Consider the following 19,478-nt stretch of genomic DNA (forward strand, 5'->3'; position numbering starts at 1 on the left):
TCCCAGTTTCATCTATAAGATGGAGATGACAATTGTACCTACTTCCCAAGGCTGTTGTGAGGATCAAGAGGTGATGTGTGTAAAATTCTTTGCAAACTTTAAAGCCCTATCTAAATGTCAGTTATTAATGGCAAGCACGGACTGGAGTGAGATTGAAAATGATCATGACTAGAGAGAGAGCCACTGGCATGAAACTACCAATATCCTGACTTGAAACTTTGGTAATGGAGATAGGAATAAGGCCTGGAGCCTGATAACCCTGGGAAAGGAAGCTCTGTGGGGAGAAAACTCCTTCTACTAATGCAAGTCAACATCTCCTCTGCAAATTACAGCTTTGAGTTGGCTTAAGCACTGGAGTGATTTGCTCAGGGTCACTCAGCATGTAGGGTCAAGCTCTACCCACTGCATAATGCTGCCTCTCCTTGATATCCACCTGTATTAAGAAAAAGATGTGCCCGGCACTGTGCTAAGCACTGGGGATACAAGGTCCCCTCCCTCCGCCCCGGCCATCTTAAGTGACACGTCCTCACCATCCAGCTCTGGCCCGATTTGAAATGTGCAGCATTACACCACTGATGCAAAGACAAAAACCATGATTCTTCTCCAGTACCCAAGGAAAGAACTTCACATGTATGTGATAGACCAGAATAACATAGAACATCGATAGTCTAAGGAAGAAAACCATCAGCCACCAGAGGCTCCCCAGCCACCTGCCCTGTGCTCCTACATCAGAGCTTCCCAACCCCACACTACAATTCCTTTAATTCTTAGGGGAAAGGCCACGACTGTCATATCCTCTCAGTGTAGCAGGACAGATTGAAAGAAGCCATCTGAGTTCTCCAGCTTCACCTGTCCATTGCCCAAAGAAGGAACAAATGAAAAAAAGAGAGAAACAAATAGTGAGAAAATGGCAAAGGAGGGAGGCAGGGAAAAACGGCTTCTAGGTTCTGATTCTGAAGCTTGAATGACTAGGGATATGAGGTGTGGGTTGGCCAGCACTAGCTAAAATGCAGAAATTATAAAAAGTTGTTCTGAGCAATTGTTCTGTCAAAAAATTGAAAGTTTGAACCAATCTCAAGTCCTGGAATGAGCTGTCAGGTTGGGCAGAATCCCTACATGTGGCCGCTGCCGGTGATGGCCATGTGGAAACTGTCACCCTTTCCATCTGTGTTTTTGGTACAGAAACTGGGTAGTCACTGTCCACAGTAACAAGCGCCGTTGGGAAAAAAAAAAAAAGACAATGCGTTGTAACCGAAAGAGCAGACTTTGGGGTCAGTGGGCCCAAGGGTGAATCCTAGTTCAGTGACTGTGATCTTGAGCCAGTCCTTAACTACGTCTGGCCTTCAGTTTCTTCATTTGTACAATGAAGGGCTCCAGCTCTAAATTCCATGAATCCTCCTAAAACAGGATCTACTATTTACTTGAAGCCAATATCCGTCTTGTTTGGTAAACTTCCTTTTCTTCTACCCCAGGAACACAGCTCCCTCTTCAGCTCGCCTCACTTCCTGGTTCCTTTATCTATTTCCGACAGTGAACCCTCCACAGAGGCCCAAGGCAAACAATCATTCCCTTTTTCCTGGTGTGCAGCCCTTCCCCTCACCCAAAGTGGTAGTTTTGGTTTTAAGGAAAAAAAAATCACCAAACTTTATTTCGGTTTTAACTGTTACACAAGATCTTCACCTAAACACTATGTGACAACTCCCCCCACACCCTTCTCAGCCCCATTTCAGGGAGACCAAGCCCTCCTTCCCTCCGGCCTCACTTCTTGTCCTCCTCTTTCTTTTCCTTCTTGCCTTCCTTAGTAGCTTGTGAGGCCAGTGACCCCATGGCATTTCGTATGGCCTCATTGTTGGGGTCCACGCCTGGCAGATTCTCCAGGACACTCTGCAGGAACTCAGGGTCTTGCATCACATCGTAATCATCTTCCTCCTAGGGAAATGACAATGTTAATCTGGGGGCAGGGGGACTATGTCTGGTCCCTAGGCTCCTGTTTCCTAGGCCCTTTCCTACCCCTGAACGTGCCTAGGCAAGAGGGACATCCCTGGCCAAAGGAAGACAGAATCCCCAGGACATAGATAATTTGCCACCCCGGCTTCCTTTTCATATGCAAACAAATCTGCTTCTTCTAAGAACTCTCTGGTCTGCTCCTCTTAGCAAGAAAGAAAACACGATTCTCCTGCTCCCTTCCCTAGGACCAAGTTCCCTGTGTCTTTTCCACTCAGCAAGAATATCTTTGCTTTTCCACAATTTCCCACAGTAAGAATACTAAGAATAAGCAAGCCTTAGGAGAATGCCAGGACTCCCCAGGGGTAGTTCATGATGACTATGGACTAGGTAGGGAGGGGCTCAAATCGGAGCCTGGATGCAGATGCTAACAAGTTTCGGGGGAGTTGGAGGCAAAGGGCCACCCCTCACCTTGGCAGGCTCAGAGGTATCCATGGCTGAGCTGGCATCAATGTCACCTGACTCTGCCTGACCAAACTCTGGAAAAGAGAGAGCCCTTTGGTCAGCACACTCCCCGTGCCCTTCGTCCACGGCCCCTCTCTTCCCCATTCCCTCCTGGGAGTGCTTCACTCACCGGCTCCCTGCAAGGACATCTGCATGGCGTAGGCAATCTGTTCTTCCTCGGTCATGCTGCTTAAGTCAGGGAGCCCACTTCGACCAAACTCCGGCTGACTGATGGTCATCTTCAGCAGGGCATCATCTGAATCTGAGGAGTCGGGGGAGGAAAACCAAGGGCTCCAGGCCTCTGCCTGGCTCTGTAAGATGAGCCCTACTCTGCTGTCACCAGATCTCTTCGCCCGGACCCCTGTACCCCCGTACCTCCATTCTGTCATATGCCCTCTTCCTGGTCTCAGACTCCAGGCTACCCAGCCTTAGGTACCCATCTCTCACCCCCACCTTCGGTCCCGGTTGTGGCAATCCCTGCCTCGGCAGCAGAGGCCGCTGCTGCCCGTCGGGCCTCCTCCTCTTGCCTCTGTCGCTGTTCTTCCATGGATACACGAAGGGCCTGAGGGAAGGAGGGGAGGGCAGAAGTCAGTTTCCCACCTCCTCTGGCTCTAGGAAAAGTACATGGAGCTCTAGAGCAAGAGCATAAAAGAGTGGATTCTGGTCTGTGTTCCAGGGAAAAGGACAACTGGGTGGTGTGACAAGGGGACTAGGTGAATGTCTGGGGCCAAATTATAAGGACCAGAGGAAACTGGCTCAAAGAAGTAACCAGAGATTAGAGCCTCCAAAGACTGGATAATCAGAAAGAGAGTGGGGGCAAGAGATGGAAATACGAGCAGTGTCTTGCACTTAGTAGGTATACGAGGAATATTTGTTGAATGAATGATTAGGAGTCCTAGAGATGCTGCAAGAAGTATGAGTATGAGGGACAGTGGGGGTCTGTGTGGGATCAGGGCTTTCCCCCTTACCAGGGCCAGTTCAGGATCGGCACTGGGATCCACCCCAAACTCGAAGTCGCTAGCCCCGAGCCCCAGCATGGCACCACCTTCTCCAGCCAGGATAGGGGAGCTGATGAGGGCATCAGCCAGGCTGGGCCCAGGGGGCACCGTCACCAGATGCGAACCGGTGCCATCCTTGCCATTCAGTGTGTTCACGAAGGCTGTCAGTTTGTCTGTGTTTGCCTCCTGGGGAGAAGAACAATATGGGATCGCTAATCTCACTGGGCAAACACCGTCCTTCCCACTGTTGTCTCCCATCCCTGCAGCTCTAAACAAGGAATCTCTTCACTACCCCGACGGGGATTCTTCCCTGTTGGTTTGTTCAAGTCAGGTCCCCCATTGCCCCCCACTTACCTCCTCCCCAAAGTTGATAATGTCAACATTCACTTTCTCTTTCTTCAGCCGCTTTGCTAGCTTCACCAGCTACAAAGAGAGTTGGGAAAATGAAAGATAAATAAGATAAATAATAACAACTCACATTCATACAGCATTTGGAGATTTACAGAGTGCTCTCTCCAAAACAACCTGTGAGGTAGGGAGTTTGAACATTACTAACTAAATGAAATAATAAATGTAAAGTGCTATAATAACCTTAAAGTCTTTTATAAATGTTACCTATAATTACTTTCCTTATATTACAAATGAGGAACTAAGACTCAGAGGGATTAACTGTCATACTGCTAAGTCTCAAAACTAGGATATGAGGTCCTATGTCCCCTCACTTCAAGCCTTGCCCTCCTCCCCTGACTCCGTACTGCCTCTTAGTAGTCACTGCCTGTTCCACAAGAGCCCCACTTCAGACAAACACAGGCTCTCATCCTAACTGTCCCCACTCCAGGCCTGAGGGAATGTGACTATCTAGATACACATCGAACAGCTCCATGGGGGAAGGCCCACTCATCCAAGTAGATCCTCACTCCCATCTAAGATACACACTAAGGTCCAAAGTCCCAAATGTCCCCTTCCCCAGAAATGTTCTGACCTTCCAGATCCCCGTCCCAGTCCCCTGGCTAGACTCACGTCCTTCTCGTTGTCTTCCACCGGGCTGCCCACAAAAGCAATGATACGCATCTTGTGATTCTTGCCTTGTCTGTGTTTCAGAGCCAACTTGTGGGAGGAAAAGGAATCCTAGTCTCAGAGACAGCCCAGGGATCACTGCCTGCCCACTGAATCATCCCCCTGCCCAGAGAAGGGGAACTTTCTTATGGTTTCTAGGAAAGGAGATCTCACTGGCCTTGCTTCTCCTTCTTCCAAGTCCCAGATCTCCCCAAGGTCTAAACCCCAGCATCCTTTTTACGCTCTGGGCATTGGGAAAGGCTGATATTTCTACTCCAAAGTCATTCCCCACTCCCCACATTGCCTGAATCTTGGACTCTACCTCACCTCTTTTCCATTCTCAAAGCTAAATATCTCTAGATCACCTCTATACTCCTGCTTGATTTGGGGAGTACAAGGAAATTATCCCAAGGGGAAAAAAAAAAACTAGTATGAAAGCCTTGTAGAACCAGAGTCAGGAAGGTCTGTCACACTTACATGGGCAACTCGAATGCCAATACAGAAGGTAATCTTGCCCTTGGGTTGAACTGTGTGGAGCTTGGACAAAATTCGGCCAGTGTCAGGGGTTAGCGTAGTAAGTACCTCACAGTCACTAGGAAGGGGACAGACAGCTCAAGTAAATGCAGGCCAGCATAAATGCCTCCCAACTGCTCCAATCATCTTTTGCTTTTAGGATTACTATAATTTATACAAATTTTTCATCTGCATATGTGTCCAATCTCTCCCACTGAAGAGGGAGCTTCCCAGGTGCAGAGATTGTCTTTTCCCCCTTATTATCCCCTTAGGACTCAAGTACTACTATTGGACTTTCTATACAGAAGTTAATGAGTACAGATTTGCTGACAGGACCACTTTCTGAAGGGAACCAGCCCAATGAAATCCCATCCTCTTGGGCAGGGGGCCCTGTAGTCCACCCTTCTGTTTCAATCCTGCACCCTCTGTCTAAGCCCTCTTTTCCAAATCCATTTTCACTATGACAATTAGTTTGGAGAAATGGTCACTTGTCAGTGGTCAATGCAAAGTGACATCAATAAGCCAAAATAATCCAATAATTGCTTCTGGAATAAACTATAACTTGGGTTTCCCCTAACCAGTTTATCTTACTATTTTGTGCAGGCTACTAAAGTGAATTAGAATTCTCTATGTTTACACACAGGAGAAGCGAGAGTGTGTAGCCCATTTCAGGTAATCCACAAATGGACTGATTCATGGGAAAACGCCACAGCCCACCAAGTCCAACCTCCGTACTTGGCCAGCGTGATGAGTCCCACGTTGTTCTCGGGGTTGCTTCGTGTCTTGGAGTGACACACTATGTTGACTGCATCCTGTTGGGCCTGTAGTCGTGTAGGCAGAAAATCCCCATTCCGCATGTACTCACTGTTATCAACGCTGTGGGAGCAGAGCACAGAGTGGGGAATGAACAATGTTCCTGGAAAGTCTGAATCCTAAGGCATCACCCTTCTTACTTCCTGGGATCCTTCAACATCTCCTAAGCCCCTGTGCACTATGACATACAGTGTATACTAATGCAAATACTATTTTCTAGGCATTCTTAAGTCTCTGATTTGTTAATGTTCTATGTCTCCCATTAAATGGGAAGCTTCACAGAGGCAGGCAAAATTTAAGAATATTTGCAAAACAGCAGACATACCAATGCAAACAAGTAAGATACAAACTAGCTAAAAAAAAAATATTAATAAAGCAAATCTATACAACGCCTGTGAACCAGGTATAAGTTTTATCCTTCCCATTTTACTGAAGAGGAAACTGAGGCTGAGAGGTTACCTGACTCACTGATGGTCACATAGCCAGTGTCTGGCACCCACTGTTTGTGTGGCCTTAGACACCCCATGTAGCCTCTCTGGACCTGAGTTTGCTTCTTTATAAAACACCTCCCACACTGGCCCTAGAGGCAAGAGGACCTGAGTTCAAATCTGGCCTCAGACAAAATACTTACTAGCTGTGTGACCCTGGGCAAGTCACTTTACCCCAATTGTCTCGGAAAACAAACAAATGAACAAACAAACAAAACAAAAAACAAACCAAAAAAATCACCTCCCACTCCCAGCTCTCATCTTATGATCCTAGTCACTTTCATAACTGGGGACCTTTACTCCAAGTCCAGTTCTATTGCCCCTTCTCCACACTTGGTCACTTGGAGTTTGGTCAGCAACTTTGATAAAAGATGGGATAGACAAGGCAGACAAATCAAGTTATGAAAATTAGGTTGGAAAGGTGTGAGTTTTCCAAGCTCCCCCTTATCCTTTCCCTTTTGATCCTCCAGGGCCACAGAGAGACCACAGTGAGGGATATAAATGCTTTGGCCCATGGTAGAACATGCACATGATTGTGGTCCACACTTGATGATCTAAGCTAACTGAAGGATGCTGTAGGAAGAGAATTCAAAATTCATTTCTATTTGTCTTTGAGTGAGTCCAGGACAAGTTCTAATGTTGTGGTTCATCTGACAGTAAAATGTTTCTACTAGCTCAGCACATACCAACTAATGGTGTGGGGAAAAAGCCAAGAAGCCTCAGAGGGAAAAGAGACGGAAGAAAGAAGAAACAGGGAAGTTGTGAGACCCAGGAAAAGGATTGATCTGAGAGGTACCCAAGATTAAAGGAGCTAGGAAGGGTCTCACTGGATAAAAGACATTTGAGTAGGCGAAGATTATGATCATTGTCTTCAAATAGCTAAAGGGCCATCATGGGCCATGTTGGAAGACAGTAGGATTTCCTTGAGGTCTTAAAACAAAGGCTAGAAAACCAATTCTCAAGGATGTTGTCAAGAAGATAACTTGTTTAGGTTCAAGTTAGACTAAGTCAATGATTCCCAACCTATGGACCCTTGTAGTGTCAAGGCATTACTCAGTTATTAGAAGGGGCCTGCAAATGCAGGGACATACTTGCAAATACAGCTGTGGAAATACTTTCTCACTCCTAATTCAAGATACAACTTTATTAAAAAAATCTACACTGAATGTTAAGTAACACCATACTCCCAGATCTCATGTCAAAAGAACAAGTCAGTCTAAAGGAACTTTCATGTGACAATTCTTTAAAATTAATCTTTACACAAAACTACGAGGCTGAATTCTGGCTAGATGTTAATTCTGTCAGGTAAGACTATGAAATACTTTTTCCTCCAACATACATTTACAAAAGTGGACTTTCTATATGTGTTGCACTGAAATCTAAATATTGAAAGAAGCTATCTGTGGAACCAAATCTGTGCTTTAAACTTTTATCACTTCAACCAGTTTTCTCTAAGAACTAAAAAACAGTACCAGTCACCACATTAAATGCATCAATATAATAAAAAACTAAATATGCCTTCTGTAGATGAATGTCTCACAAATATAATGTCTCACAAATATATTACAACTTTTTTAAATGTATGTAGATGCTGTTATTAATACAAGACAAATTAATTTGAAAGCTATTGAATTCAGTAGCATTTTGTCATTATATATTTTCTCAATCAATGCATAATAGCAGTAAAACTAGTATCATGGGGTAGGTTGCAAATTTTTTAATTATAAAACTTTGGAACCATTGGACCATATCAGCAGAGATCCATTCCAGTTCTGAAATCCTGTGACTTTCTTTCCCTTCTCCAATACATCCAAACTGCTACTACATTAATCCTCCTAAAAAGCTACCTTGCACTATCATTTCATCTTGGTCAAGAACCTTCAAACTAAAGTCCAAATTCCTTACTTTGGCAGTAAAGGACAAAACTAGGAAATTGGAGAGGCTAATTTAGGTTTCATAGAAGGAAAACTTCTTAACACTAAGAACTGTCTAAAAATGGAATGGGCTATCTTGGAATATAGTGAGCTCTCCATCACTGGGGATCTCTAAGCAGAGAATGGATCCCTATCAGATGGTATAAAGGGAATTCCTGTTTAGAATGAGCTGGAATACATGACCTCTGAGGTCCCCTTCCATTCACAGATCCTTAATTTCAGTATTAAAAATGAGCTAAATCTAATCCAGAAAACAGTTAAGTCACATTGAGATAATTAAGACCTCACTGATCCCAACTAGTTATATCCTCACAAAAAGGGTAAGGAGTGTTTTGAGCAAGAGTTCTTTCTCTAGCTTCCAGGATTAATCTGAATCCAAATTCCTTGAAAGGAGAAACAAAAGCTTTGGGAACAGTCCAAATGGTTACGAAATACAAGGAAAATACTGAACTGTGAACAAAGTCAATATATGGAGAAGGGATGGAAAAGATACAGTCAAATGAGGCAAGGGGCTCAATAAAATAGTGAAGACAGAAACATTCCCCATCTTCAAGAAAGCCACAGCATGAGAGGATAGGTTTAACCTTATACAAAATTAGCTTGTAATCTCTTTCAGGTAGAGGCTAGATTCTAGTTTTTAAAATGTTTTCCTACAGTTACACAGTAGATATTAAATACATATTTTTGACCAAACGACATCTCTCTCCTTTTATTTCTGCACCTACTGGAAATCTGTACCAGGAGAGACCTGTAGCATCTCAAGCTATAGATGTGTGAAACTAAACTCATCATCTTTCCTCAAAATCCAACATACAAAGCTGAACTTTCCTATTTATGTCAATTACCTTGAGTTATTGAGGCTCAAAGCCATCTTTGACTCTCCTGACCTTCACTGTCATGTTAGATTCTTTAAGTTTCTCACATCTGTCCCTTCCTTTACATTCCTGTTAAAACCACTCTTAAGCCCACAATCACTGAAGTGAACTGTCTTGTTGCTGCAAATCTTTCCCTTCTCCAATACATCCAAACTGCTACTATATTAATCTTCCTAAAAAGCTACCTTGCACTATCATTTCATTTTGGTCAAGTACCTTCAAACCAATGATTTCATATTACCTATAAGATAAAGTCTAAACTCTTTACTCAGGCAACCAAGACCTTTTGCAATCTGGACCCTTCTTCACTTTTTACTATTACTCTTATCACCCCCAACAGGAATCTACCATACTCCTCCACTCGATCTATTTTGTTCCTTGAAGACAACGTTAACTTTGGCAGCTCTTTGCTCATGCCAGGTCCTCCTTCTTCCCCAAGCTCTCCTCATCCTATAATTCAACTCAATAAACATTTGTTAAAGCGCCTACTATGTGCTGATTAAGCATCAGGGATACAAAAGGAGGCACAAAATAGTCCCTGCCTTCAAGGAGCTTACAATCTAACCAGAAAGACAATATACAAAGAAATATATACAAAGCAAGCTACATAGAGGATAAATAGGAAAGAATTAACAAGGGAAAGGCAGTGGAATTGAAAGGGGTTAACAGAAGGTAGGATTTTAGTTGGGACTTCAGGCCAGGAGGCTACAGCACTCCCAGGTATGGGATACTGCCAGAGGAAATGCCAAGAGATAGAGTGTCACTGGACCGAAGAATACCTTTTGGTGAGTGAGATGTAAGGAGGCTGGAAAGGTCGCAGGGGGCTAGGCTAAGAGGAGCCTTGAATGGCCAATAGAACCATAAGACCTTTCTTCTCGATCTCTGGCACCGCCTCATCATGCTGGGTCCTCTTTTTGCAAAGCCCTCCCTCCTCTTCATCCTCTAAGACCTGCCTCCTCAGGGAGGCTTTTCCCAGACTGGTCACCCTATGTGAATTCATAATCGAATCCAAACTCTGGCTCGGCCGTCCCTGCTCCGGCCACCACAGTTAAGCGCCACTCGGCACTGGGCCAGCGTTCCGGGGGCAGACGTCCCTGCAAGCAAGTGACAAGGCTCCGGGGCAGGGACGGCGCCTCCGGCCTCTGTGTGCACGGCCCCCCGAGAGCAGGAGCGGGGCTGCGGCCCGAGCAGCCACGGGAAGCGGGGAAGGGAGGCCCGGGGAGGGGGCCCAGGCTCAGCTGGAGGGCGGCACGGGCAGTGCCGCGATGGGCCCCGGGCCGGCATCTCCCGCCCCCTCCAGCCTGCCTTCCCCAGCCCCGGGATGACTCAGGAAATCCGCCCGGGGCCGCCGCCGCCGGGGCCGCCGCCGCGGCACGAGCCGCAGCTCCCTCGTGCCCGCTCCCGGGTGGCGACCGCGGCGGCTCCTCACGCTCCCCGCCCGGCCCCGCTCCCTCTCGTCGCCCCCGACCCGGTCTCTTACCACACCATAGTGCTTTCCAACACCATCTTGCCTCTTTCCTCCCTCCCGGACCGGCTCGTCTGAACTACTCAACAATGCTTTATCCTATTGGCTTAACCCGCCCCTCCAATCCCAGGGCCCTATCTGGGTCAGGCGCTTGCGCTACACAGAGAGCCGCGGGGCTCTCTGGGAGTTGTAGGCCAGGAGTGGGAGGGGGCAGAGCGAGGCTCGTGACGTAACCAAAAACCGGGAGACGGGAGAAGGGCTCTTCCTCGCCCTCTCGTGGCTAGTTGCGTTGTAGTGGACGGTTCAGAAGACAAGGGATGGGAACTGGACGTGGCATTTCGTTGGTGTGGGGAATTCCCTCTGCCAATGCAGGTCAGCACCCTGCCAAGGGCACAGAGACCTTAAGTAACTTGCCCAGGGTCATACAGCCAGCATGTGTCACTGGACTGGAACCCAGAGCTCCGAAGCTAGCTCTCTAGGGAGGTTGCAGTTTCGAAGCCTGACCTTGCTTGTAGGCACCTGCTCAAAGCCCTACGGTTTGCCCCGCTTTTACGAACTGGATGTGCTTCATAGAGAGAAAAAAATCGGAAAGGGAAGAGAGGATAACAGATGGATGTGGCCTTCTGTTAAAAAAAATACATTTTTTCTATACCTTTTATTTTTGCATCAGTCATTTCTAAAAATGCCCCTCTCGCCTTCATAGTGAAACTTTTCCTTTTAGCGAAGGAAAATGGCAAAAATATCGATACAGTACCCACCTCTTGATGCAACATTGTGCCCTAGAAATCCGACACCTTTCCAAGCCTATACCTATATTTTTAAATAGGTGACTAGGTTATAATCTCCCTTGGGATGCCCCAAATGATTCGGTCTTCTTCCCCACCCTAATCCTGACCAAACAATAGATGGAGCTGGTTTCAGGCTAAGAAAATTAAATGAGCGAGTTCCGACCCCCCTTCCCACATTCCGCAGTGCTGCAGGCACCCTCCTTCAAATTCTTCACCCTCAAAGCTCGAAGAAGAAAAATAATTCTTCGCCCTCGAAGATTTTTTTCATAATGGAGTTTATGAATCAAGAATAAAATACAAAATCATCTTGATAAATGAGAAAAGTTGCTCTACGTAAAGATGAACTCAGTAGAGACAAAGGCAAAACCTCTGACAAATACAAATACACTACAACGCACATTGATAGGTACACGTATAGTTTAAAAAAACAAACCAGAGATTATAATTGCTCAGAAGTCGTTAGCAACATTATTGAAAAATCTGAAAAAAGATAATTGTAGTACATAAATGCACTAAAAAGGCAATGACATCTCTTCATTACACTATGCCTTGGTCAGATCCTAATTAGATCATGTGTCTAGTTTTTGCTATATTTTTAAAAGTCTAGAGAGTGGCTAAAAGAAATAGTCAAAGGTTTCTGTTATATCACCAATGGGCATGGTCCTTCCAAGCAAGTAAATCGACATTTACACCTACCCTGCTCTTTTCTCACCTGGCTGCTGTACTTCTGGATTTCTTTGACTTCCTCATGCCCCAGTAGGCCTATTCTTGGGCTAATCTCATCATCCTGTAAGATCTCATCAGCCTTGGGACGCCATTTCTTCACTAGCCTTTGCCTCTGGGATTGGAAAGTGGAGGTATGAACTCCAAACCTCCATTTAAGGAGAGAGTTCAGCCCATGCCTCTCATTTCGTACTTGGCTGCATTACTTTGGGACTCCTCTGACTTTTCCACCGTCCCTCTACTATCTTCTCCTCTCCTCACCTTTTTCAGCTTCCTTTTGTTTTGTCTTCCTCAACTAGGTTGTAAATTCCTTGAGGGTAGTGATTGTCTTTTTTCATATTTGTAGCCACAGCACTTAGCACGGTGCATGGCACATAGGCACTTAATAATTATTTATTGATTACCCAATACTGTGCAACTCTTGAATATTAATTTTGGTTAGGATGGCTTTTATCTAGACAGGTACAGTGTTAGACTTGAAGTCTAGAAAACATGAGTTTGAATTCTACTGAAAACACTAGCTGTGTGACCTGGGCCAGATCACCTAACCTCTCTCATCCTGTTTTCTCATCTGTAAAATGATGATAATAGTACCTAGCTCACAAGGTTAGTCTGAGGATCAATGCAGCCTCTGAGGCTAAGATGTAACAAAGTATGGATCAATTCTCTGCTGCTTGTGCTAATTTTGGCCCAATAATTAACATCAAGAAAATCCAGCACCACAGCAATCCATCTGTGGAACCATCAGTTGGAGCAAATGGAGAAATACTGAATGCAGTGGATAAGCTCACTTTTCCTGGCAGTATACTATGTATACAAAGATGATGAGGCTGACACTCACATTGACAGAGCTAGCTCAATGTTTAGGAGGCTCCAAAGAAAAGTGTGTGAGAAAAGATATTAGGCTACGTGCTAAACTGAAGGACTCCGGCCTCAGACCAAACACTTGACACGTACTAGCTGTGTGACCTTAGGCAAGTCACTTAAACCCGATTGCCTCGCTAAAAAAAAACCAAACTGACAGAACCATCGTGCTGATGTCATTGTTGTATGTTCGTGAAACCCAGACAATCTGCCTGCACCATGCTAGGAAACTGAATCACTGGAATTGCCTCCAGAAGATTCTGAAGATCACCTGGTAAGATAAGGTACTGGACACTGAGGTCCTTTCTTGAGCTGAACTGCCAAGCATTCAAACTCTACTGTAGAGAGAGCAACTCTGATGGGCTGGGCACGTTGTTTGAATGCCAAATGTTGTTGTTCGTCCTTCATTCTGGAAGAGGACCAATGACATCAGGAGGGCCATGTCTTGACTTGCAAGTGAACTGGATTTAAGTGAGGCAGGGCTGTGCAAAGTCGTCAGTTTCACTCTCTCCTCCTGAGTCATTCAGAGTCCAATGGTAAGACATAGGTCAAGATGGCTGGCCATGGCCCTGGATGCAGTGGGAGACCTTGGTCTTTTGAAGCTAAGGTCTTCCCAGATCTGTTTATCTGAGGCAAGTCTCATTCAGTAATTAAAGGCTAGGTTAAGAATTGAGCCAGCCCTGGAGTCAGGAGGACCCAACTCAAATCTGGCCTCAGACACGAAACACTCACTAGCTGTGTGACTCTGGGCAAGTCACTTAACCCCAACTGCCTCACCAAAAAAAGAAGAACTGAGGCAAAAGATAACCTAGTTTGCCTTCATTTCTTTTTTGAAAAAGAATCAATCTGGGAGGGTAAGACACAAAGAGTTTCTTGCCAGAACAGAAACAATTGCTATTTACACTCAGTCTGAGCCAATCAAAAGCCAAACAATGAGCAAGTGCGGCTTGGGCTGGGACCTATTATTGGCCAAGTCAGTGAGAATCGGGTGCCAAATGTACATTTGATTAAAAGACTATTTTAAGGAAAACTCACACAAGGCAAGTGCTCACGTGGTGGTTAGAAGAAGCCATACAGGGATACTCTCAAGGTCTCTTAAGGACTCTGGAATCAATTGTGTGACATGGAAGACACTGGCAAAGGACCACTCAGATTGTTGTGCCCACATCGAAGAAGGCTCTGTGCTTAATGAGTGAAGCAGAATTGCAGTAGCTCAAAGAAATGTGAGATGTGCAAATTCAGAGACATCTCCACCCCAAATGTTCACGTGGACTCTTTGTGTCCAATGTGTGGTAGAGCTTTCCAAGTTCATATTATTCTGATCAGTCAGCTGGACATACCACTTTGACTCCAATATAGTGATGTCATTTTGGTCCTCTTCAAGACTGAAGGAAACCAACCAACCAACCATACAGGGTTAATCTGAGAATCAAATGAGAGAACATGTAAAGCAATATATAAATGTTAGTTATCATTCATTTACTTACTTATTCATTTATTTCTTTAATGCACAGCCATAGTCAAAAAACTATTGCTAAAGACTCATGACAGCCTATCCACTTGGTCCTTGGAACACAATCTATTACTAGGGCAATCTTTGAAATCATTCTACTGCGGTAGAATCTGCCAGAGGTATTGATGGTTTTTGAGAACCTTCATGCCATGATGAGGCATCAAAGGACTTTGTGGAGGCGGCATACTATTGTTTAGTCAAGGGCATATCACTAGCTCCCCTACTAGAATTACTATTACTAATAATAGCTAGCTTTCAGGGGAGAGGGAGGAAGAAAATAAGCACTTATGTAACACCTACTATGTTTTGTTTTGTTTTTGTGAGGCAATCGGGGTAAAGTCACTTGCCCGGGGTCACACAGCTAGTAAGTGTCAAGTGTCTTGTCAGAGACTGGATTTGAACTCAGGTCCTCCTAACTCTAGGGCCAGTGCTCTATCCACTGCACCACCTAGCTGCCCCATTATAACACCTATTATGTGCCAGGCACTGCGCTAATCAAGTTTCTATTATTTCATTTGATACTTACAACAACCCTGAAAGGTAGAAGCTATTATTGTCCACATTTTAAAGTTGAGCTAAGTGAGGCAAACAGGGGTTAAGTGACTTGCCCACAGCTAGTGTCAAGGTCAAATCTGAATTCAGGGCTCCTTGACTCCTGGCCCAGGGGATCCACTACATCACTTAGCTGCCTCCATTTACATAGCATTTTAAGGTTTTCAAAGAGCTTTAGATAGGTCTCATTTGATCATTAGAAAAAAACTGATTTAAAAAAAAAAAAAAGAGAGGGCAGCTAGGTGGCACAGTGGATACAGCACCAGCCCTGAAGTCAGGAGGACCTGAGTTCAAATCTGGCCTCAGACCAAACACTTGACACTTACTAGCTGTGTGACCCTGGACAAGTCACTTAACCCCCCCCCCCCCCCCAAAAAAAATAAAAAAAAAAAAAAAAGAAGAAACCTGAGACACCTGCTATTATCAGCCCCATTTTACAAATGAGCCTGAGAAGAGTTGAGTGATTTGTCCAGAGCCACACAGCCTGAGGCAGGATTTGAACAGGGTCTTCCAGACTCCAAGTCCAGCACAATCCACTACCCCACCTAGTTTCTTCCCAAGGCTAAATCAGAGATGAATCAGGGAAATGAATGTTTAAATAAACTGACATATGAATGTAATTACTACATCATTAAAAACTACAAATATGAAGAATTCAGAGAAGCATGGGAAAACTTATGAACTGACAGTAAAGTAAGGAAAACCAGGAAAATAACATTTACAAATAATATACAAAGGGACAGACAACAAAAGTTAATACTGTGGAATTATAAATCGCCAAACTTGACCCTAGAGGTTTTTTTTTAATTAAATTTTATTTTTTCAGTTAACCATAGTCCACCTTCTATCCCTCTCATCACCATCCCCCTGAAAAAGAAAGGGAGAAAAACCCCTTGTGACAAATATCAAGCAGAACAAATTTCCACACTGACATATCCAAACACGTGTCTCAATCTACACTCCAAATCCACCACTTTCCTGTCAGGATGTGGAAAGTATATTTCATCGAGGATCCACTGGGAATTGTGGCTGATCATTGACTTGATCAAGAGTTCTTAACTGTTTCAAAGTTGTTTGTTTTTACAAAATCGTTGCTATGAACGGTATTTCTCTCCTTCTGAACAGTATTCATCATTCTCTTCCTGCTCACTTCACTCAAGTGAAGTGTTGAGAAAACACACATTCCTCTTCTCTTTGAAGGGTTGGGGTGACTGGTTGTGGAATGTTATATACTTGTCGGGAATTATTACTGTATTGGTTTCTTTTGCAGAGTAGCTTTTGTCCCATTCTTTCCTTTTAAATCTTTGTTACCAAGGATGACAGGCAGAGGAGAGGAAAGGATCAATTAAAAAATGAAGAGGATGTAAAAAACAGAATAAAAAACAATAAAAACAAGATCAAAATATAAAGAGATAGAAAATAAGTTCATAATAAAATAACCTAGAGAAGTCTAAAGGGTGACTATTGTCTTCATTGGGAGTAGAAACCCAAAGTATAATGAAATACATACTGCTTTGGGATTTTCATGAGGATGAGAAGTTGTTTTCTGTCCTTGAAAAATTGAAAAGGAAATGGATTTAAGTCAATTCAGGAAGAATTTTTGTTGGATATAAGAATTTAGATACAAAACACTGGAAAAGTTGTAAAGCCTCCATTGTAAAAGCAAGATGATCTTTCAAAGGCTTCCCACTCTTTTATCTTCATGATTTGTATTAATTTTCCTTATTTTGACACATGCTTATCAGTCCCAAGATTGCATGTTAGGACTTGGTCCTTTGCACAGACAGCACTGTGAATGACAGCCAAATAAACAGCATGTACTACTGCTGACCACTGGAGGGCTCCTCTGACACAAGGCAGAAAGCCCCTAGAGTTGGCCAAACCCCACCTAAGCAGCCCCTTCAGTGTAATGAGCAACCTGACAAAAGGAACCCAAGGTCAAAGTCATTGAAGAAAGTAGGGCACTTCCTCAGCCTAATTTGTTTAGAGTGAAAAATTGTTCTCCTTAGCTAATCAGAGGGGCTGGAGCCTGAATTCACAAGTCATCTTTGGCGGGCAGTAGTGAAAAGAATAGAGGTTTTGAACCGTTGAGACTCATTCTTTACCCATAAAAAGAGGAAAACTGAAGTATAAAAACAAAGATTTGCCTGGGGTCACACAGGTGGTAAGTGGCCGAGCTGGACAGTCTAACCCAAGTCCTCCAAATCCAAATTTAGTGGCCTTGCCACTGCACCAAGAAAAACAATTAATTGACATTTATACATCATCTCAATTTAATATGAAAAACACTAAAGCTTGGGGAGTTACGTGACTTGCCCAGGAACACATGCCTAGTAAGTGTCTCAGTTACCATCTCCCAGTCAGTGGCCTCTTCTCCAAATCCTTTTGGAATCTTCCTTCATTTCCATTACCAACGTTACCACACCACCTCAAGCCTTGATCACTTCTCACCTGAATTTCACAGCAACACCCTCCTGAAAAGCAGTGAAGGGTAGCAGGAGGGACAATGGACTTGAGAGTTGGGAACCCTGGTTTTGAATCCCTCCCCCCACTGGATGTGTGCCTATGAAGCAAATGACTTAACTTCTTAGGGCACCAGTTCCCAATTTGTAAAATGAAGACAATATACCAATCACTTTATGGGGTTGTAAGCGAAGTTCTCAGCAAACCTTAAATCACTGAATGAAGGTATCCTGGACTGTTATCTCCTCCCCTGAGCCTTGTGTCCTCGTGTCACTTTGAACATCTCTTTCCCTTCTCAAAAGCTTTCCCACTGTCTACGGGATGAAGTCCAAACTTCTCAGCTTGGCATGAAGGCCCATAATAATCTGGCTTGCCTTTCCAAGTCATCCAATCAGCCTCTTCTGTGCCACATTTATTGTTCCCTCTGAATACCTACCCTCGGGGTACCCCTTCACCTTCAAACTTTAGTTGTCTGTCAAGACCCAGTTCCCATCTACCTCTGCCATACTACTTCCCTAACTAGAGACCTTACCTTTGTATCAAGTCCTAACAAACATTTTGTATTAACAATAGTGTCTAAGTGCATAATAGTGACATTCGGGCACTTAAAAACTGCCTTCTCAATTAAAAGTTAATTTTTGTCTATCTTTTGCTTCCCAATTAGATTGTAAAGTTTTTGAAGTCATGTGTATTATGCATACATTAGTTATGTCCTCCCCTCCCAGACTGACTCTTTTGAGAAGGCAAACTGGCCCAACTTTTGCCTCAATTCTTACCCTATCTTTTGGACCATCTCCAATTGTCCTGATTTATATCTTGCCACTGGATCCAGATGGCTCCGGAGGAGAAAGTGAGGCTGGTGATTTTGCATAACCCTTCCTCACTTAAATCCAATTCACTTGTTAAGTCATGACATCACTTTTCTGAAGTCATGGAACTCTTCAGAACGAAGGACAAACAACAACCTGCGAGTAGCATGAGCTGCCCCACTGGGGACCCAACCAGCCAGTGCCAGTTGGGTAACGCAGCTCTTTCCTTCCTCCTTTCCTCTTGTTTCCTCTCCCTCTGTCCACAGGGGTTATCATGCCCTTAACTGTGAGGTGTTCTGCCCAAAGGAATGTAAATCTTGATCGCTGAAACCTTACAAGGTATCTTGGGGTTTACAGGCTAGCTTTCTTTCTTATGGACCACATCTTACCCAAATCACTCTGGTTCTCATTGATTGGCCAACAATAGGTCCCAGTCCAAGCCCTCACGGTCCCTGATTGCTCTGAGTGTAAACAGCAATTGTTTTTGTTTTGGCCAGAAACCCTGATGGTCTTCTCCTCCCAGATTTTGTGTATGTGTGTGTGTAAATAATTTTTTTTTTAACTTGGTAAAAGAGGTCACTCTTTGCCTCATTTCTTACCTAGTCTTAATCAACGAATGGGCATTGCATCAGTCAAACTGAGACCTGAGAAAGACCTTAGCCTTAAAAGGCCATGGTCTCCCACTGCCTTCAGGACCATCTCCAGTCATCCTGAAGTATATCTTGCCACTGGACCCCACATGGCTCCAAAGAAAGTGAGACTAGTTACTTTGCACAGCCCTCCCTCACTTAAATCTAATTCACTTACAAGTCATGGCATCACCTTCCTGATGTCATGGTCCTCTTCAAGAAGGAAGGACGAACAATTAGGTGTTCAATATTTGTTGAAGGGTGTTGTAGAGAAGAAAGTGGTGGCTTTCAACCTGGCTCATTCAATCCCAAGGACAGGTTAAAAGGAACTCACCTTTTTCCTTTTACTCTACCTGTTCTATTCGAAGCAGGTAGTGAGAGCTCAAATTCAGCACAGCACAGGAAGATGCTTTGAATACCTTGGAAAGGAAAACTGGACTGAGAAGGGACACCATTCAGGACAAGAAGCTTGGAAAAGGCCAGACCGTATTACAACATTTGAAACCCAAGCATTAGTGAGGTAAACTTTCCGCCCTCCACCTATCCA

General features: G+C 44.3%; 1 protein-coding gene across 2 annotated transcripts; it reads right to left on the bottom strand.

Moving 5' to 3' along the window:
* Positions 1-1,246: 1,246 nt before the first annotated feature.
* On the bottom strand, positions 1,247-10,701 carry LOC114043273 (26S proteasome non-ATPase regulatory subunit 4). 2 transcript variants are annotated; one of them, XM_027862346.1, is made up of 10 exons: positions 10,606-10,701; positions 5,751-5,891; positions 4,980-5,094; positions 4,467-4,553; positions 3,801-3,869; positions 3,417-3,632; positions 2,902-3,010; positions 2,579-2,710; positions 2,416-2,483; positions 1,247-1,929 (listed from the first exon to the last, which is right to left on the bottom strand). In XM_027862346.1, exons 1-10 carry the CDS (start codon positions 10,629-10,631, stop codon positions 1,759-1,761), a joined length of 1,134 nt encoding a protein of 377 aa, XP_027718147.1. In that variant the 5' UTR covers positions 10,632-10,701; the 3' UTR covers positions 1,247-1,758. The 2 variants fall into 2 exon arrangements, with proteins under 2 accessions (XP_027718147.1, XP_027718146.1); XM_027862345.1 differs by having other exon boundaries at positions 2,896-3,010.
* Positions 10,702-19,478: the final 8,777 nt, after the last annotated feature.

Source organism: Vombatus ursinus, unplaced genomic scaffold (assembly GCF_900497805.2).
Source record: "Vombatus ursinus unplaced genomic scaffold, bare-nosed wombat genome assembly UNPS02014768.1, whole genome shotgun sequence".
NCBI lineage: Eukaryota > Metazoa > Chordata > Mammalia > Diprotodontia > Vombatidae > Vombatus > Vombatus ursinus.

What these genes read in the sequence shown, in the direction of transcription:
- LOC114043273 (XM_027862345.1), bottom strand. Translation starts at nt 10,631, where the DNA reads ATGGTGTTGGAAAGCACTATGGTGTG. An exon ending in AACCGGGACCGAAGGTGGGG is followed by an intron (nt 2,711 to 2,895) that starts GTGAGAGATGGG and finishes CCGACTCCTCAG; the next exon opens with ATTCAGATGATGCCCTGCTG. An exon ending in ATACCTCTGAGCCTGCCAAG is followed by an intron (nt 1,930 to 2,415) that starts GTGAGGGGTGGC and finishes TCATTTCCCTAG; the next exon opens with GAGGAAGATGATTACGATGT.